The sequence below is a fragment of the Mercenaria mercenaria genome, chromosome 3 (genome assembly GCF_021730395.1).
Source record: "Mercenaria mercenaria strain notata chromosome 3, MADL_Memer_1, whole genome shotgun sequence".
NCBI lineage: Eukaryota > Metazoa > Mollusca > Bivalvia > Venerida > Veneridae > Mercenaria > Mercenaria mercenaria.
In genome coordinates, this window is record NC_069363.1 from 70931075 (window position 1) to 70953592 (window position 22518).

Genomic DNA, 22518 nt, shown 5'->3' on the forward strand with positions numbered 1-22518 from the left:
TTACACTATTACTAATGTGAAAGTCATAATTTAAACGTTTTCTTGAACACAGGACAATTTTGACTTAAAATACCTTTCGTGTTAATTGAGATCCTAATTGGTGCGGTCTTTTAATAATTTCAGTAATGACATATTTTTGTCAATCAAATATGACACGTGTGACATACACGGTAGTTGATTAAAGAAGACATGTGTGATATACACTGTAGTAGCACGTTATCGTTCCTGCGCTTGATTAACAAACATTCCTCGATAGTGCGATATAATTTTGATTTAATCAAACATGATAATGGTTTTTAAGAATTTGATCCGCGGTATCCTTTGAAAATATAAAGGCATTTAATGGCTTTATAATATATAGAAAATGATCCTGAATAAGACTTTTAAAGAAATTAACAAAATCGCAAAAAAAAAAAAAAAATTAATGCCGTTTATAAATAATTTTTCATTGCCTTAAAACAGCCCTTCTTCGTGTCTGTTGATACTTTTTTGTAGTTAGACATTTTTATATATTCCTCAATTGTAATTCATAACATGCTAGAATATATACTGAATTAGTTTTACATTTTCTTGTTTCTAGTTTTAGGATCAAATCATAAATATTATTTACCGAGTAATTATAGACTGAAAATGTAAAGTAATATATGGAGGCGTAATGTGTATTATGTATTTTTTTCACCACAGCATTGATGTGTTCAAACATAAGCAATGGAATGACCGCAATATTTATTTACTAAATCTATTTAGTAGAGCAAAAGGATTTAAAATTACCAAGACATCACACTCTTTACTAGTTCCGACTTTTATGTCTTTGTCAAAAATAACAACGAATTAAAACGGTAAACGCAAAGTCTATGAAATATGGAAAATGTTTTATCAATGTTATCAAACTTTCATAAGTAGTTGATATTTTCGGTGTGACTAATGCTGTGTATTTTTCTTACGTATTCGAAAGTTTAATTACGGGTACGGTACGGAGATTAGGAATCGCTTTGTGTTTCCGGTTTCGTAACTGGAAGAAACTGATTTTCGGACTGTGTGTCACAATCTCACAATCGTTGCAGGTATTAAAGTATTTGGTGTGCAGTTTCTGAGGTTTTGAAAGATTAAACAGCATGCGCAACTCGGCGGCACGAAATACCCAAATCTTGATAGGAATGATCAAATCTTCGTAGATTATGAATATTTATAATATCATTTTGATGTATTATAACGATAATTAACTAGAAAAATCGTCGTTGAATTGAAATTGCTCAATATTTGTAAATATTTGTAAATATCACAGTCAAGTATATTCTTACATTGGTGCTGTACGTAAGAATAATTGACTGTAATATTTACGAATTTCCCCATTTGGAGATCTATGAATCTCTTAATTTCATTTATTTCAAAACTATGGAAAAAAATGAAAAGAAAATATATCTTTATCATGATTGATGAATTATATTAACGTTTTTTTTTTTTTACAATCATTGTTTTGGATGATAAGCCCGACGAGAGGCAACATTCATTTTCAGGAGTTCAGGATTTAAATTTTCTATAATTCAAGTCGTGAAACGTGATATTCTAAGCTATTTTAATACAAAACATACCATATATTGATAAACTTTGTGCGGTTACGTCGAATTAAAATGGCGGCATCCATCACGTTTTCGGTTGCAGCGCCTACGAGTTTAATCGGGAAAGGTGTTTTTGAATGAAGAGCAGTATTATTCTAAGGCCAAGAAATGGACAGGAAATATTAGTTTCCGCTTTTGTTTACATGGACCCCAAAAGAGTCTGGAGTAGCCCTTCCGCAGACACAATATCCGTCATGGAATGCACATGATTCTTTCCCGCCAAAATGCTTATAACATTAGAACGGACAGCAATAAACAGCAGACAACTATGTGCATATAAATAGTTTCTTGTTGTGTACGACGCTTTCTATAAGATAAGAAAACCGAAGGTAGGATTGGGTAGGGGGTCTGTAGGCATGCCCCACAGAAAAATAATGAAATGCATGTATATTCGTGCAATCTTATGCATTCCGGATGTATTTCCATGTCTTTTTTTTTCTTTTTGAAGGAAGAGGGGGGTGGGTGGGGGGGGGAATTGAATGAAGGCACGGGCCAACAAAGCCTATATAGGGTACCACGCGAAAGTAATATTATCAAATATGTATCGGTTATATTCTTGGTATCTAAAATGTGGTCGGAAAAAAACATCAGCGAGAAAGAATTTTTCAAGAAATATTGTTTAGTGTTTTGAAGCATTGCACAAATTTTAGTTAAATCTAGCACTTCTTTCATGAAATTCAACCTTCAACCATATGTGATTCATTCAAAACAAACAATCTGAGAATGTGTTTATTTCTGTGACAGGGTTTGCTCTAATGAGTAACTTTATCTTGCATTTTAATTCCTTTTGCTATGTGTTCTAGTATATATAGTACCATGGAACTACACTCTTGCTCGACAGACACGTATAACAAAAACTTCCATAAAATAAGTATAAGATTGATAGCAAAATGCCAAAATCTTACTCCAGTAGAACATCTGTAGGGGTGTCTTGTTTCGGATAAAGAATGGAAAAAAAAGACTTATGTATATTGAATACATAGTCGATACAAAGCTAGTCGGAAAACCAAATCAAAGTTCCCATGCTCCAAAAATATACTGACTTTCAAATAAAATATTTCGTCAGTATAGTGTTAATATATTTTGAAAAAAAAGAAAGAAACACTGCTTTTTCAGTAAAAATAATGTTTCGCATAATTACACGAAATACAGCTAAATCATTTTCTCGTGCATAGTCGCATATATTAAAATTATATGTCAGACATCCAATGAAATATGTGTATCTTATGTAAGTTGGTTTAGTGTTAATTGACAAATTAAACGAAACTTACCATAAGTTGAAGTTTGATGTTAATTTTGTTAGTCCTAATCTACCAAGAATCACAGGAGTGAACGTGGTCACGTGACACGCAAATTCAGACTTTAGAGAGGTATCATCATGAACCATGGAAGAAAGCCCAATCTCCTAATAGGGTTGGTTAAATGGGTGGGCCTGTGATTCTTGGTAGATTAGGACTAACAAAATTAACATCAAACTTCAACTTATGGTAAGTTTCGTTTAATTTGTCAATTTTGTTATCCTAATCTACCTAATCAGAATCACTGGAGTTTTTAGAGTCCATGGTCATGGTGATCCTGTTTCTTTTAGGCCTAAATTATAACTGGAAACAAATAACCAATTTTTACATGAAATAAAACTTTATGTACACTATATACAAACATAAACATAGCAAACATTATGCAAAAGTTGTAAACAGCATAAAATACATCCATGTATGTGTGTATAAAAATCAAAAACATGTATAACAGTTGTATAGATATGAAATATAAGATACACTACTACCAACTAAACTGACTAGTTAACTATTACGAAATTTATACGACTAGAAAACAAAAAGTAAACTTAATCAAAAATTTTGACTAGCAAGTCATTATAAAATTGACTAGTGAAAATATTATGCCCTGATTATAACTGTACATCCTGAAATAATTTTAACAACTTAGTCCTCACACAACAGTTTTGTCTCATGATAATTTTTTCATGCTTTTCCCTGATTTAGCTTTAAGATCCCATTACTGAAATCACTATTGTTTGTTATGTCCCTTTTATAGAACTTTCTAAAAACACAATCTCTTTTCCAACCAGCAGTTCTAAGGATTGTATCAATTGGCACTCTGTTAGTTAGTGCACTTGTGGATGCCCCACGAGTACTATGAGCAGTGAATACTGACATGTCGATTCCGGCTTTGCCTAACACGGATTTAATCCATTTTGCTATAGTACAACTAGATACTGGTTTGAATGGTTTTTTGGAACTTATGAAAACTTTTGTTGTGTCTTCGCGTTTTTGTTCTGTTCGTTGAACATATTCTTTCAGAGTTTTAACAACACAGAGTTTTTCATCTGGATATGCTTCAATATATATTTCTCCCAGATGACAGTTCACTTTTGATTGTTTAAGTGGATCTCCTATCCGTATTTTCACGTCAGTGTCAGTTAAAACAATATTTTTAAGATCCATGAAGAAAAGCGTTTGAGTTCTTTGGCCTGTCGTTAGTGCGAGAAGTGTCGCTAATCTTGTTCCTAACTCTTGAATTGATAATTGATTTACAAGTTTATGTAAACTGAAAAATTTTAGCACAAGAGCAGCGTCCCAAGTACAGTTGTACTTCGGAAGAGCAGGTCTATTTTCAGACACTCCCTTCATGAACTGTTTAATAAGTATATGGTTTCCAAGTTGTTTATTGCTCAAAAAATTTATTACGCTAGATATTGCTGACTTTGCAGTGTTAATTGCCCTATACTGTAAACCCTGGTCATACAATGTTGTCAAGAACTGTATTAGCATATTTACAGATGGTGAAAATGGAGGGATCTGTTGTTCACTACAAAATGACAGCCATTGGGAGAGATACGTCCCATACTGTTTTTTAGTGGTCGATCTCCAGGATGCAAGGATAATGTCGGCAGCTGCCTCTGGAATGCCTCGACTGCACAATTCTGTCCTGATATCTTGAAAACACACAGTTGTAGTTTTTCCATCGGGTGGTGTTTTCTGGTTAATGGGTTTTGGAGAATGTGATTTCCTTTTGGTAACAAAAATGGATGTGCTGTTACCATTTTCAGTAGCCGTGGGAACCATGGTTGCGTCGTAAACAAGGGTGCCACTAACACCACTGATGCCTGTTCTGCTTCTACTTTCTGTAACACTGCTCCCACTACACTGAAAGGTGGAAACATGTAACAATTTAGATCAGTCCATTTCAAAAGAAAAAGCGTTTATAGCATAAGCACGAGGGTCTGGTAGGTATGAAACATACCGAGGCAGTCTGTAATTATTGTTTGCTGCGAACATATCTATTTCACACGGTCCATATCTATTCATGATTACATAAAAAAATTTGTGATCTAACATCCATTCCATATCCGCATTTAATTTTTGTCTACTGAGAGCATCTGCATAAATACTACATTTTCCTGGGATGTGAAAAGCTGTTAAAGTTATGTTTTTTGTAACACACCACTCCCAGATTTCCCTTGTTAAGTCATTGAGGTCAGACTTTCGACCCCCCATTTTTGATATGTTTTTGATAGCCGTAGTGTTATCAAGTAGGATTTGAACATGTTCATTGTCATTACTTAATGACTTTAACCCCTGAAAAGCAGCTTTAAGTTCAAGATAATTAATATGAAATTTTAAATAAGCTTCTGTCCAAACCCCGCTCGAAATTTTCCCAGTTGTCACATCTCGAGCCCCATACCCTGTTCTACTACTGTCAGTTTCTATCACCCGATCTGGTGACTTAGGTGCAATTGGTCTAAAGGCCTTTCCTATATTTTCAATCCACCATTGTAGACAATGTTTGGATTTTGAGTTTACAGTCATGTCCGCATGAAAATTGCCTTTATTGTTTTTCAACTCTTCTGCCTTTTGTATTTCTAAAGGCTTATAATATAATGGAGCTAATGATACCCCGGGTTCAGCTGCAACAAGTTTACCAATGATTTTTGCAAATTCAGTAATTGTGATTTTTTCCTTTCGTAAAATGAGAGAGCAGTTCAAAGCAATATCTGAAACTTTTCTAGGGGTCAAACGGACTGTCATATTTACTGAATTTAGAAGGAACCCGACAAACTCTATTTCTTGAGTTGGTATAAAAATTGACTTTTCTGGATGTGTTGTCAACCCTAAACTGTCAGTAAGTTTCACTGTATCAGACACATTATTTATGCAGTCCTGGTGTGTGTCACTTTGAAGCAAAACATCATCAATATATGATACATTAATGTGCCCATCTTTCCGTAAACTAGAAAATACAGGTTTTAAAAGTTTAGTAAAAATGCGAGGTGCACAAGAAAGCCCATTTGGGAGGCAAGTAAATTGCATCAACTTTCCTTTCCATGTAAACCTGAGGAACTTGCGTGAGTCAAACGAGATGGGCACACTATAATAAGCATCTTTAAGATCTAATTTTGCAAAATAACATGAGGGCTTTATCAACGGCAAAGCTGATTTTAAAGTTTCCATTTTAAAGTGCTTTTTCTCAATATGTTCATTTAGATTGCTCAAGTTCAAAATTACCCTATGTGAGCCATCTGATTTAGTCCGAATGAAAATGCTAGATAAAACTTGTCCGTCCGTGTGTGTTGTCTCTTCTATCACTTGTTTTTCTAATAATTTATTCAGAAGTGAATCAATTACTTCTGTTTCGGTAGAATTAAAATGAATTTCACCTCTTGAACATGAATTACAAGGCTTTGTCTCAAAATCAATATTGTAACCTTGACAAACAATTGTCAAAAGGTTTTTGTCACAGGTGATGTGTTTCCAATTTTCATGAAAATCTGATATCTTTCCACCTTTAAAGTTTTCTGGGGTATTAATCAAATTTCCAATTTTTGAAGTACTTACACTGTCGGAATTATGTATTATTTCTGTTGATGGCCCCCGGTCTTCTTGTAGCCCTTCTGTGATGATTGATGGCTTAGACCGTGAGGCCTCTTTCGTCCTAAAAAAGGCTTCTGTTGATTGTGAAATCTGTTTCCATGATGAAGGTTACCAGATTTTTTGTCAAATTGGCGGTGTTCTCTGTAAACTGCCTGGTGTTTAGATGAAGAAGTCCTTTGTTTCCAAGCCGAACTGCCCACAAGTTCATTTTCCAGCTTCCTACTCTCATCCAACTCTTTCATCTGTTTGCTCAAGTCATCTCCAAAGAACTGTGTAGGTGTTACCGGTGATGAATCCTGACACAGCGCTCGGTATTTCCTATTAATTGCAGGGGTTAATAATCTCTTCCGTTGAGTGGACAAATCTCTGTGGGCATACGCCAATAGAGTGAACGCGTCCATCGCCAAATCAATCACTTCTTCAGAATCTATTGAGTCATTTTTTAAGCATTTGTCCATTAGTCAAACCAAAGGTGTAATACCTGTAGTTAAGTAACCCTGGGTTCTCTGCAGCAATTTGTCAGAGTCTTTCACTTCTTTATTTGTGTTTTTACTTGTCCACAATGATTTTTCTACCTTTGGTACAGATAGGAATTCACAGTTCTCTGGACGGACATATTTACTCATAAGCTGCTTTACATGTTCCCGCTTATGTTCTACAGCATTTTTGAGACCTTCATTTACTGTTTCTGCTAGTTGATCACTAACAGATGGAGCAAACACAGTTTCTTTTACAAACAGTTTCTGCCTAGATTTCAATTTCTCGAATTTTCTACTTTCAGGGGTAGATGTGCATTCCTCTTCAATTTTCTGAGCCTTAGGGGACAAGCATCTTTCATCATCGGAATCATTTGACTCAGATATTTCACCTTCGTCCAAACTTCTTTCACTATCCGAAATGTACGGCGTTGTTGCTACCGGTCGTTTCCCATTCTCGTTATCAGATGAAATTGTAACAGTTTGTGCCACAACGTCTGCCGGATTATCCAAAATTACAACGTTATTTGCGGATTCCGACATGCTTTTGCGGGGTTCCACGAGAAACAAAGAACTATCAATCGTCCCCGATAAATCGTCTATTCCCTTGGAATCAGAGCAATCCGCAAAGGGATGAAGCTAGGATTATGTACATAAATGTTAGTTTTCGCTATTTCCGTTGTTATTAATCCAAATACTTCGTTAATTTTTGTATATTTATGAAAAACGTTTGTTTCAATAATTGTTCGTCTAAAAGCGTGTTTGTTGAACCTCGTTCTGAATTTGCGTGTCACGTGACCACGTTCACTCCAGTGATTCTGATTAGGTAGATTAGGATAACAAAATATCTTTTGAGGAAAAATTATCAACTTGTATCATTTGCAAGATGGTATATTCTTATTAAAATGTGTTTTCTCTGTAGAGGTTGATGTGCAATTTTAAAACAGGCACGTGCAATTTCAGTTCCCTAATTTTTAAACATGTCAGTTTCATATATGTATTAATCCTAACTTCACGTTTTAACCCGCAAAGAATCTTCAATTGCAAGAAATATATATTTAATTGTAATGAAAATGAACTCTCCCAGGTAACACACTACACATTTGTAAATATATTTCAGTTTTTCATAGTCTTAACATTCAATTATTTTTGAGGGTTTGCACTGACGGGTATAATAGAGTCAATAAAATTAAAAATGCACCAAATTTTACCAATTTATACTATAATTATTTAATATTTAAAACAAAATAAAAATGATTTTAGAATAGAAACATAAATGCTTCAAACTTTTCAAAGAATCTGCCTTGAATCGGTCTTGTAGCTAATATCAATACATGACAAAGCATGTGACATGTATTTTTTTCTTCAAAATAAACCCGAATGGACAAGATGATGACTCTTATTTTGGTCATTCACGTAAGCGAAGAATATTTCCGTCAGAAATCGTATACAGAAATAACTTTTAATAAACTTCTCTCGGTTTTATTCATTTATGTTCAGTCTGATTGAATAGGGTTGTGCATCTTACAAAAATAATAAAAAAAGTAGTTTCTTATAGAGAGATTTAGGAAATTCATTTACGAATGCGCAAATTTTCGCGTGCTCTCGTGGAAATTCAAACTCGTATTTATTATAAAAACGTTTTACGCGGATGTATATTACTTTCCTATTGAAAGATTAATTATTCATATTATATATACGAATGAATGCTGCCATAAGTCCTGCAAAAACACCATTTAATAAAAAAAAGAAAAAAAGAGCTACGGCTGCATTTCGGTAATGGAAATTTCCCGCTGGTTCACAATTCCAATTTCGTATAAAACATTCTGCGCGAATGTGTTTTATTTTCCTTTCGTAGGTTAATTATCTATGTTACATATGATCGAATTCTTTTAAAAACAATCAGGTTATGGAAAGTGTATTCCGATCATGTCCATCATGTCTAGCTTTTTTGTCTGTCCTTTTAATTTAAAAGGTATACCGGCTCATATAAAGTCGTCCTTAAAATTAACTTTATATGAATTACTTTGTATAAATTTAAAAAAGCTGTAAATTTAATTAATTTTACGTCACAAAAATATACAGGTCATGTATTCCAGTAGCTTGATTCTGTTTATTGAATGCTGGCCGTAGTGCACAGTGGCTGTGTATTGCGCCTGGCTGGTGGTCATAAAGATAGGCGGAACCGTTGGCTATTTAATTAATTGACATCGTTACTGACCAATCAGCTATCACCAATAAAAAATTACGTTCTGAGTGGTGCATTAAAAAATATATATGTAACTTAAATCACATCTAAATGTGGAATGCATATTTTGCATTGAATTGAATTTATGTAAATTACTATCAAATTGCAATCTAAATTTTTTTTACTTTCAATTTACTTTGCGTTTAATTTTTCATGAAATTCTTAAATTTTCTTTGTATTTCAGCTGTTGTAAAATACTATAAAATTTCTGACTGTAACTTTAGGACAATAATTCTGCTGATTTATATGAAGTTAGTGCTTCTCCTTGCAAGTAAACTTTGAAAGCCACTGATCAAATTTCACACAATGACCAAGGGTTTTTTCAATAAATGTATAGGTTATGTTTAAATCCCGACCCTAAGGGTCGTCAGGACTCGAACATTGGTGCCATGTTCAAAGGCGAGAAAAGCGCCAAAATACATCTTATTTGTCTAAAAAAACTCTGTTGTACATCAACTTGGAATCAGAAGTAGCAGGCTTTTGTGCATAACTATTATTTCTATGGAAATGAATACTTTTGTGTAAGTTGTGTCCCTCTGTATGATCTATAGACTTGTTTAATAGTAATGTAAGTAAACATTTCTTTCGTAAGCAAATAATACATAGATCAATCTTTTATTCCTTCATAAGAAGAGAAGCATATATCAATACAAATATTATCACAATCACATGCAAGATATAATTCGATAACTATTTGAAATATACACATTGATGGTGAAATTTCGTTTTGGATGTTATCAACAAACAGTCGTGATATACATATTTAATATATAATTGTTTCATGCCTTTCTACCACAGATCTAAACAGATACATAATTCATATATAATAATTCATACGGTTCCGTCGTAGGAACCTCTCAAAATGTACTATTTTCCGTTAAAATATGTCAATGAGGGGTGGAATATGTCTTTATTACCCGATGTCCGATTTTATTAAAATAATACGTTGTTGGAACACGAGAACAAGCCAGTACATGATACCTTGTTTGAAAGAACAAATCAGTACCTAAATAAAAAAGGCCAGGGGAGTTCGAACAAGAATCAAAACGCAACTTTCTTTAAAAAGTCGTGATTTCGTTGTTGTTGTTTTTTTTTTGGCACGTAGCTAAAAAGCCCTTTTTTTATTCAGGCCACTGGGTTTAGTGTATCACTATTAAGAGTATAAATGAAAGAATTGACATTATCAGCCAACCACTGTTTAAACATTAACATCCTTTCTTTTTGGAAGCTGATCACATCATTTATATACTTAGAACTTGAATGAAATATATTATAACCTCAACCATTTTAGAGACGGTCACTGGTCTACAGAAATGAAATAATTTCAAGCTCTGAAGCATGTATTTTCATTTGGTTGTAAAACATTTTGCTTACAATTCCATGAAAATTTAACATAGCTACTGACACGAAAATAAAATGCACGTAAAACGCGGTCAGTAGCAAAGGAGCATCATTGAAGGCACGTGCAATTTTCCCGTCAAAATAATTGAAGAATATAACACAAAATCAATGTACTAAATTTGCTGTTAACAGTGTCGCGTTTTCGTTAAGGCTGGCTCTTTACAACTTACTCCCACGTGCAACCAAATATTCGGACAATTCTGCCCGTCAGTGTAGGAAAATGTATAGAAGATCTATGTCGAGCTAGCATATTTTCTACGGAAATACGGTTTTGGAAAAAAAATCATATTATGCCAAGGGCATTTTTATTCTAAAACTTGCACGTATCATGTCCCGACGCCGACAAGGCTTTCTAACTTTACTGTTGGTGATTTAAATGAGTGGAGTGATCCTGCTCCATTTCATTTTTCATTGTATTGTACATTCACAGATGTCCCGAAGTTTGAGCCAGTGGAAACCATTAATTATGATATAAATACAAATGTATGCTTTTACTTTATACATTTCCTTGAAGTTTGAGCAAGTTGAACTAATGATTTTATTTCATATCAATGGGGAATTTTGTCGAATTCTACATTGGGCTTTCCGCCATTGATCTTGAATATTCATTTATATTATTCCTTGTGGTTTGCGCCAGAAACCGTCATTTACTATCAGATAGATTTGTTTTTGTTAATACATTTCCTTGAGGTTTGAGCCAGTGGATTTAGTAATTTTATCTCGTATAAAAATCAAATATTGTCAGATTCTACCTTGTGGTTGCGGCACTTGAAACTGTCATTTCTTACCAGATAGACATGGTTTGACAATACACATTTCCTTGTAGTTTGAGCCATTAAACTGACATATGACAGTGTCCAATTAGACAAATATGTTAGTATATCACAAGCCAGGGATAGCCACAGTAAACTAACATTTTACTTGTTCTATCTGTCGATATGAGTAAATTACCGGCTGCAGGGTACTAACACTTTTTTTTTTTGATTTGTTCATTATAGAAGTATATTAGAAATCAAGGATGGACACAGTAAAATAACATTTTATTTCGTTCGATCTGTCCAATAAGGAAATATATTACAGGCAACTGATAGCTGCAGTGAACTGACTTCAGTTTCCTAGTTATGACCAATATATATGAAAAGAAAGGACCACGGATAGCCACAGTGAAATGACGCTTTACTTTGTTTGATTTCACCAATATATAAGCGTATGACAGGCCATGGATAGCCACAGTGAAAGGGCACTTTACTTCGTTCGATTTGTCCAATATTTAAGTATATTACAGACCACGGATAGCCACAGTGAAAGGGCACTTTACTTTGTTCTATTTGTCCAATATATTATTATACAACAGACCAAGGATAGCCACAGTGAAATATCACTTTACTTTGTTTGATTTCTCCAATATATAAGCGTATGACAGGCCATGGATAGCCACAGTGAAAGGACACTTTACTTTGTTCTATTTGTCCAGTATTTAAGTATATTACAGACCAGGGATAGCCACAGTGAAATGACGCTTTACATTGTTCGATTTGTCCAATGTATCATTATACAACAGACCAGGGATAGCCTCCGTGAAAGGGCACTTTACTTTTGTTTTTCACCAATATATAAGCGTATGACAGGCCACGGGTAGCCACAGTGAAATGAAATGTTCGAAAGGGCACTTTATAATAGACACAGTGAAAATGTATATCACGTTCTTCTCAATACCAATGTGTAGTTTATGTAATGTTATTTCAATATTTTAGTATAGTCCAGTATTCCAAATGTTATCAAAGTTCTATGTTCAAAATACAGTTAAAGATAAACACAACCAAGACAAGCACCAAATTTGTATTCTATACTGTTAATTTAGTTTGGCAATGTTGCTTGTTCAAAATTTCAAAGAAGACTGATTTTTAGTTGGAACACAAATTATAAGTTTTCAAGGACAATCTCCAGGGTAACCATATTAGCCAATAAAAATTTAAAAGTAATTTTATATTTAAACCAATGAAAATTATTGTAACAAAAAGGTGAAATCATTTACTTAAGAATTTAGAAGTTTACTTAAGAACATGCCTGGGCTTCACACTTAATCAGCCAAGGAAGCCAAGGTGTTTCTTAACAAAAGCACCTAATGCAAAGTGCTAAAAGCAAAATCTGTTTTATAATCAAAATTGTTTAGAAAGTGATGAAGTAAAAATTTCTGACATGTTTAAGCAGGAAAATAATAAGTTAAGTAACACATGTCCAAGCAAATAATGTTACAAAATAGAAAAATCAATTTTGAATAATTTTTACTTAATTCACAAAATTTGAAATTAAAATAATAAAATTTTAATTTATCATTAAAATTTTATGAAAGAATTTGGCTGATTTTATAGCCTGGTTACACATTAGCCAAGGATAGCCATGGTGGAATCATATATCTCTTTGCCTTAATTATGACGTCACTTATGATGTATATTACCGTCCAAGAATAGACACAGTGAAATGTCCTATGACTGTAAGATAAGACAAGATAAGATAAATTTTATTTTGAGTCGGCAAGACAACAAACAATACAACATAAGCACTCTAGGTACTTTTGAACCGACTATAAACCAAGGATAGCCACAGTGGAATCATATATCTACTATCAACTAACTGTGCTAGTTGTGTCCAGTAAACTACAGGCCATGAATACCCGTAGAAAAATGACATATGACTTCATTTTATATCATTATTAGAGATGCATATCACAATATTAAAGCTTATTACAGGCCATATATGGAATATGAATTTATTGGATATCATCAATATCGAAATATTTTACAGGCCACAGATAGACATAGTAAAACACAATATGGCTTTGTTTGATATTTTACATGCCATGGATATCTAAACAGTAAAATGCCACATGAATTTGTTTTATATCATCAGTATCAAAGTGTTACAGATTGTAAGGACAGATAGACAGAGAACATTAATTTCCCTCCCCCATAGCCTATCGTAGCGGAGGATTAATTTAGTGGTACACAACCGATTCCTTTCACCGATAGCCAGAATTGTATACTGTACAGGGATAGCCAAAAGGCGTGTCCGATTTTTCTAGTTAATTATCGTTATAATACATCAAAATGATATATTTATGTTGAAATATATTATAAATATTCATAATCTATGAAGATTTGATCATTCCTATCAAGATTTGGGTAGATTTGGGTAAGATTTGGGTAGATTTGGGTTTTTCGTGCTGCCCTGCGCAACTCTCATTTTTAACGCTTAGCCTTATGTTTTGAGAAAAAAATATTCAAGCAACACCAAATCATAGAAAGATAAGGGTTGTTTAATCGGTACTGGTACTGATGATAAACCCGGACAGATGATAAAGTCGACCACCTTAGAAATATTCGATTGCAATCGGTTATTTATAAAATTGAACACACCATCTAATAGTTTTCACTTACAACACCAACTGTTGTAAACAAAAACAAAATCGGTAAATATTCTGTATAAATAAATGACTTACATTTATTTGTATAAAAAATATTTATCCAAAATTACTGGGCAAGAGGGTGTTTTTTTCGCATGCTCACTGTCGAAACATGAAGGCCTGACATTTGGTAACTTTTCATTACTTGATCAGGAATGACTGTTGCAGCTTTTTGGGGAAAGTTTCAATATAATAATACCAAGAAAATTTTGTAAATGACAAAGTGTTCGAATTTATCATCAGTCAACGTTCATACAGGCCCCATTTTACATACCCCTTTCAGGGCCTTACTTCGTGTGAGTTTGCTTACTAAATATAAATTTGAATTATGTAAAGTTTTCAGCAAAGGTTAAGCTTTATTTTGATACCGACCATTGATTACAATTTGCAGAAATAAAAAAGTTACAGGTAAAAAACCTCATTTTCTGTTCGGGTTTATCATCAGTACCAGTAGTCGAACTAATCCGACGTATACAGTTTGTTTTATATTGTGACGGTCAAACTGTAACGTCGGACCAAAATATGCCAAAAACCGAGTGGAAATTGAGTTTTATGAAGTTTGCATTTAACACCAAATTTTCACATTTTACTGCACTCTAGCCTGGTTTCTCATGATACCGGGGTACTTAACATGAGCAAAACGAACGAAACTAAAGAAAACAATTCACCTCAGTTTTTTATTTCTTTGCTGCTTCCTACACCCTTCCTCATTATTATAATGAATTGAAAACTTTAATTATCTGGTTATTGTTTATTAATTCCCGACGAGTATAATGCCATGTTGAAATCTGACAAGTCAAAGCTGTTTCCCATGATACCGGTGTAATCATAAAAAAAGTGTCAACTATGGAAAGCCTAATACACAATGATATTAATATTTCTCAATATTTAAGGTAAGTTTACAGTCCATGATTTCAGACAAATTTCAAAAGTTTTTTTTTTCAACACAAAAAGAATACTGAACAATCCTACATTTAGAGTGCTTATTACCAAAGTTACACTTTTTCCAAGTGATATCTAGATCTTTTCTTTTAGACCTAGATCTATCTAGGTCAAAAATTTTGGCAAGAATTTCACCAGCTACCATATTAAAAGAGTAGCAAAGTTATCTTGTGAGAATATACATTAAAATCTTTTTTAAATGACAGACCCATATATATATCAACTGGGGCTTAATTGGGTATCATTATATGCATATTGCTGTAATTCCATTATTTTTGCTTTAACGGCTTGCCATACTTTCATTTTTAAGAAATGTCCTAAATATAGAAACAACATGGCTTCCAGTTTGGTGACGTCATCAGCATTCTGTCAGACGATATTTTTGCTAAAAATTCCAGATGATAAACATTGTTTACAGGAGATATAGATGTTTTTTAGACACATGGGTTGGGGACCAAATGTGAAAAAAATCATGTTTTAGATGTTTTTTATTAAAAGGTACATAAATCACCAGTAATCCTGACATTTTCACGAAAAAATGTGCGATATGGAAGAGCGGCTTCAGGTTTACTCTGCTAATTATGTCAACATCCAGTAGGCGGGGCTAACATAAAAGTCTCCCGAGAAAACTGTTTACACCGGTATCATGGAAGCCCTGGTACCATGAGAACGGAGTATACTTTTTATACACAATAAATAAAGATGAATACCTGATAATCTTGCTTGTTTCTATAAGTAAATCGGTAAAAAATATGTTAGTTTCAAAACGAAACACGTTAGCTGAAATCCTATGTAAACAACCGCCCAACTTTGGTGAAATATGTACCGCGTCAAATCGCCCTACCGGTGAACCGGTCAATTTCGTCTCCTGTTTTTTTTTCGTAATGCACCTCTTACATGTTTTGAATTTGTTGAACGTAAGTGAGTATTGTAAAATCATTTTTTCTCCATGTTTTTTTTTTGTCTGTTACAATGAAATTAATAGAAATCTTCTAAATTCACAAATGTATTATCGTTCCAAACAACAAAATGTAAAAGAAAAGTCAAAGGATCCATGCATTAAATTTGACATTATATTTTGCTTTGTTTTGTTTTTCTTTAATAAATGTTTTATTTGCAGGGTTTATGACTGAATTTAACCACATACAAACGTATAATAAAAATAATTGATTTTTGAAACGAAAATAAAGTACGTTCGCGCAAAATGGTCTTATGCGAGATTGAAATTCGGTGAGCGCCAGGAAATTTCCATAACCGTAATGCACCCGTTTTTTTAGCTCACCTGTCACAAAGTGACAAGGTGAGCTTTTGTGATCGCGTGGTGTCCGTCGTCCGTCCGTGCTTCTGTAAACTTTTGCTTGTGACCACTCTAGAGGTCACATTTTTCATGGGATCTTTATGAAAGTTGGTCAGAATGTTCATCTTGATGATATCTAGGTCAGGTTCGAAACTGGGTCACGTGCCATCAAAAACTAGGTCAGTAGGTCTAAAAATAGAAAAACCTTGTGACCTCTCTAGAGGTCATATATTTCACAAGATCTTCATGAAAATTGGTCAGAATGTTCACCTTGATGATATCTAGGTCAAGTTCGAAACTGGGTCACATGCCATCAAAAACTAGGTCAGTAGTTCTATAAATAGAAAAACCTTGCGACCTCTCTAGAGGCCATATACTTCAAAGATCTTCATGAAAATTGGTCAGAACGTTCACCTTGATGATATCTAGGTCAAGTTAGAAACTGGGTCACGTGCGGTTAAAAACTAGGTCAGTAGGTCTAAAAATAGAAAAACATTGTGACCTCTCTAGAGGCCATATATTTCACAAGATCTTCATGAAAATTGGTCAGAACGTTCATTTTGATGATATCTAGGTCAAGTTCGAAACTGGGTCACGTGCCCTCAAAAACTAGGTCAGTAGGTCAAATAATAGAAAAACCTTGTGACCTCTCTAAAGGCCATATTTTTCATGGGATCTGTATGAAATTTGGTCTGAGTGTTCATCTTGATGATATCCATGTCAAGTTCAAAACTGGGTCACGTGCGGTCAAAAACTAGGTCAGTAGATCTAAAAATAGAAAAACCGTGTGACCTCTCTAGAGGCCATATATTCATGAGATCTTCATGAAAATTGGTCTGAATGTTCATCTTGATGATATCTAGGTCTGTTTCGAAAGTGGGTCATGTGCCCTCAAAAACTAGGTCAGTAGGTCAAATAATAGAAAAACCTTGTGACCTCTCTAAAGGCCATATTTTTCATGGGATCTGTATGAAAATTGGTCTGAATGTTCACCATGATGATATCCAGGTCAAGTTCGAAACTGGGTCAACTGCAGTCAAAATCTAGGTCAGTAGGTCTAAAAATAGAAAAACCTTGTGACCTCTCTAGAGGCCATACTTATGAATGGATCTTCATGATTTGGTGTTTGGTGGTCTCTGACCTAGGGAGGCATGTTTTTGTTTACTTCCGGAAATTTATTTTTAAAAAAAACGTATTTTAAACAGTTTAACAGTATCCTGGTGAATTTTTAGTATAAACGGAGTAATTATGGAGTTGATAAGAACCTTTTTATTGCTGACTTTTTATCTGGTACGTTCCAGAGTATGTATATTGGAAGAAAGATATGGGTACCCCACCCACCCGCTTCAACGATTTTCTGAACATTACGTATTGTCGGATAGTGCACTGAATTCGGACAACACTACAAGTATTTCGTACAGTCATCTGACATTTTATAACAACTATGTGACAAGCTTTATGAATATAACAAAGAAGCAGAAATCATCATATTCTTCAGTTAAATGTAATAACTGGTTACCAGTCAGTATTCTTCTATGTGGGGACATACATCCTTGCCCCGGTCCAAAATCAACAGATGAAGTTTCTTCAGAATATAAAGTTTTTAATAAACGTGGACTTCATTTTATTCATCTAAATGTAAGAAGTCTTTTACCCAAAATTGATGACATTCGTTTACTTGCTCATAAAACTAGAGCAGCATGTATTGGAATTTCTGAAACTTGGCTGGACGATTCCATCTTTGATACCGAAATTCACATTGAAAACTACAACATCTTACGAAAAGACAGAAACAGGAATGGTGGAGGTGTCTGTATCTACATAAGGAGTGATTTAGCTTTTAATCCACGGAAAGATCTTTTACATGATGAACTTGAAGCAATCTGGTGTGAACTTTTACTACCGAAGACGAAACCCATCATTTTTGGCGTTATCTACCGTCCTCCAAAACAGTCGAACTTTTATAATATTTTAGAACCAGTATGTTTGAATACATCACATTTTACTTCATTTGAAACAGTGATTTTAGGAGACTTCAACACTGATGTGTCTAAAAATAACAAAAAGTGTACTTTATCATCTACTTTGAGAACTTTTATTGACATGTTTCATTTTAAACAGTTAATTGTTGATTTTACAAGGATTGGTAAATTGTCATCTACTATAATTGATCTCATTCTAGTGTCTGACATTGACAAGATTATACAGTCTGGTGTGATAAATACATGTATAAGTGATCATCAAATGACATATTGTACAAGAAAAGTTAGTAAAAGTTTTATAGGTGTGCATAATAATGTTAAAGTAAGATCCATGAAAAATTATAATAGAGAAGATTTTCAGAATATTTTATTGAATGCAGACTGGAGCTCTGTTATTTTGTGTGATAATGTTTCTTTTGCTTGGGAATCATTCAAATCTATATTTTTAACGGCTGTAAATAACGTAGCACCTGTCAAACAGGTTAGAATAAAACAACGCACTGAGCCCTGGATTACCCAAGAAATTCTACAAAGTATAAATGAACGAGATAAGTCATTTCATGTGTATAAAAAGGACAGGTCAGATGTTAGTTTGGAAAATTTTAAGCAGCTCAGAAATAAAACTCAATACTTAATTCATAAGGCAAAACAGAATTTTTTTAAAGAGAAAATAGAAGAAAACAAGTCTGATTCTAAGTCTCTTTGGGATGCACTCAAGAGCCTTGGCTTGCCGTCTAAGAAGTCTAATACATCATCTCGTTCTAACATTGGTCTTAAAATGGATGATGATAATGAGATATGTTTTAATAAGCAAAAAGTTTCTGAGAAATTCAATGTTTTTTACACAACAGTTGCTTCTAAATTGGTAGATAAATTGCCTAGGTCCCTCCAAAGATATGGAAGGAATTTTGTTTTTTCTTTTTACTCACAAAAAGGTGTTTTTCCTAATAATTTTTCTTTTTCAGTCATGTCTGAGAATAAAATTTTAAAATATTTAAGTAAACTCAGTGTAAGTAAATCTACTGGACTGGATGGTATTCCTTGTAAGTTTGTTAGAGATAGTGCATCTATTATAGCTTGTCCTCTCACACATATCATAAATTTGTCTTTAATTCAAGGGGTAGTACCAGATGAGTTGAAATCTGCAAGAGTTGTTCCCCTTTTTAAGAAAAATGATAAAACAGATGTTGGTAATTACCGCCCTGTGTCCATACTTAGTATAATTTCCAAGATTTTTGAGAGGGTTGTTTATGACCAAGTTGATTCCTATCTCAATGACAAAAATTTATTGTACAAGTTTCAGTCTGGTTTCAGAAGAGGATTTTCAACTGATACATATCTCATACATCTTTCTGATTATATCAAGTTTGAAATGGATAAAGGTCATCTCATAGGCATGATTTTACTTGATCTCCAGAAGGCATTTGACACTGTGGATCGTTCTATCCTTCTTATGAAACTTGAAGGCCTTGGTCTTGGCCCTGATGTATTACGTTGGTTCAGATCATATTTATCTGACAGACAACAACTTGTAGATGTCTCTGGAACCTTTTCTAAGCCTTGTAAAATTACTTGTGGTGTTCCGCAAGGGTCAATACTAGGACCTCTTTTGTTTTTAATTTATGTGAATGATATGTCTGCAGTGGTTAAAAATAAACTGTTACTCTATGCTGATGATTCTGCTATAATGGTCTCTGGTAAAACTAAGTCATCTATTGAAAATGATCTAGCTAAAGATCTTGAAATGGTTAGTCAATGGTTAATTGATAATAAATTGTCTCTACATCTGGGTAAAACTGAATCTATTATATTTGGTTCGAAGCCTAAACTTAGGACTAATAGGGACCTTAATATAAAGTGTAATGGTCAAATTATTAATCCTACCTCAGCTGTCAAATACTTGGGTGCAACCTTAGATCAGAGTTTAACTGGTGAATCTATGGCTAGTTCCATTATTAAGAAAGCTAATGCCAGGTTAAAATTTCTTTATAGAAAGAAGGCCTATCTTAATGAACATACTAAAAGACTTTTGGTTTTATCCCTTATTCAATGCCATTTTGACTATGCTTGTTCATTTTGGTATCCTGGTTTAACAAAATTTTGGAAGGACAAACTACAGGTTACACAAAATAAATTGATCCGATTTGTATTGAACTTGGAACACAGATGTCATATTGAACAACATCATTTTATTTCCCTAGACTGGTTACCCGTTTCCAGAAGAGTTGAACAAATTACTCTTTGTCATGTTTTTAAAATAAAAAATGGTCAATCCCCTGATTACATGGGTCATCATATCGTTAAACAGGATTCTGTTCACACATACCAAACTAGATCTAGCCAAAATGGGTCATTTGTGCCACCGAAAGTTAAAGGTTTTGGCCTAAAGTCTTTTTCCTACTTGGGCTGCAAGTTATGGAACATGCTGCCTCCCCACATAAGACAATTGCCCAACATATCTAGTTTTAAAAGGGCGGTAAAGGACCACTTTCTTAACGATAAGTTTCATTGCTGAACTTATGTGTTCTTTCTGTTATCTAGTCCCTGGTTGTAATGCATTTTTTTAAGAAATTATATTTTTACAATGTACTGTGATATTGATGTGATATTGGTGTCTATTTATTCATATGTCTTTCATTTAATTAAGAATCATAAATTGAGCAATTATAATTACATATGCATAACATATACGTTATTTTATAATAATGAACTCGGTAATTTTTTATATATATTCATGTTAATGTTTCATGCCTCTCTATGTCAGACCATTGGTACCAAGGACCACAATGGAAATAAGAGATTTTTTTTCTCTTTCTTGTGTCATCCTTGATATTGATGTGACTGACATAGTTCATAACACATTACTTCATATGACAACTTTTATATTTGATTATAAATTTTATTATATGCATGTATTGTAACTATGTTATGTTTTGCTCAATCATCGAAATAAATCTATCTAAATCTATGAAAATTGGTCAGAATGTTCACCTTGATGATATCTAGGTCAAGTTTGAAACTGGGTCACATGCCTTAAAAAACTAGGTCAGTAGGTCAAATAATAAAAAAAACCTTGTTACCTCTCTAGAGGCCATACTTTTCAGGGGATCTGTATGAAAGTTGGTCTGAGTGTTCATCTTGATGATATCTAGGTCAAGTTTGAAACTGGGTCAACTGCGGTAAAAAACTAGGTCAGTAGGTCTAAAATTATTAAAATCTTTTGACCTCTCTAGAGGCCATATTTTTCAATGGATCTTCATGAAAATTGATCTGAATGTTCACCTTGGTGATATCTAGGTCAGATTCGAAACTGGGTCACATGCGGTCAAAAACTAGGCCAGTAGGTATAAAAATAGAAAAACCTTGTGACCTCTCTAGAGGCCATATTTTTCATGAGATCTTCATGAAAATTAGTGAGAATGTTCACCTTGATGATATGTAGGTAAAGTTCAAAACAGGGTCACGTACCTTCGAAAACTAGGTCAATAGGTCAAATAATAGATAAACCTTGTGACCTCTCTAGAGACCATATTTTTCAATGGATCTTCATGAAAATTGGTCAGAATTTTTATCTTGATAATATCTAGGTCAAGTTCAAAACTGGGTCACATGAGCTCAAAAACTAGGTCACTATGTCAAATAATAGAAGAAACGACGTCATACTTAAAACTGGGTCATGTGGGAAGAGGTGAGCGATTCAGGACCATCATGGTCCTCTTGTTTAAGTAAGTGGTATTTTTGTTGGCTTTATGACAAAATTCATTCGTATATAACATGAATAATTGAAATACAAAAGAAAAATGAAATATATGCACACAAAACTTTTTTATAACACATTGAAAATCGGCGAGCCTAAGGCCGGCAATATGAACTCAAATTACCTAAACTTCTCTTATATAAACAACTGTTTTAATTATTTTTTGGAAGATCTATAACCCTGTTCAATCAGAAAAAAATAACTGAGAGAAGTTTATTAAAAGTTATTTCTGTATACGAGATTTATGGAAATGGTGTTCGCGATATAAGAGTAGATATCTCCAAGAAATAAATGTTTATTTCTGATCATCATCTTGACTACTCGGGTTTACTTTGAAAGATTTTTTAATACCCGTCACATGCTTTTTTAGTTAAATAATGTATTGATACCAGTTACAAGACCGATTCCAAATCGGCAAATTCTTTGGAAAGTTCGAAGCATAGA

At 33.6% G+C, this 22518-nt stretch overlaps 1 protein-coding gene across 1 annotated transcript; it reads right to left on the bottom strand.

Moving 5' to 3' along the window:
• Positions 1–3058: 3058 nt before the first annotated feature.
• LOC123524443 (uncharacterized) lies at positions 3059–6600 on the bottom strand. Its single transcript, XM_045302648.2, has 2 exons — positions 6473–6600; positions 3059–4783 (listed from the first exon to the last, which is right to left on the bottom strand). The coding sequence occupies exon 2, from the start codon at positions 4700–4702 to the stop codon at positions 3599–3601; it is 1104 nt and encodes a 367-aa protein (XP_045158583.2). The 5' UTR covers positions 4703–4783; positions 6473–6600; the 3' UTR covers positions 3059–3598.
• Positions 6601–22518: the final 15918 nt, after the last annotated feature.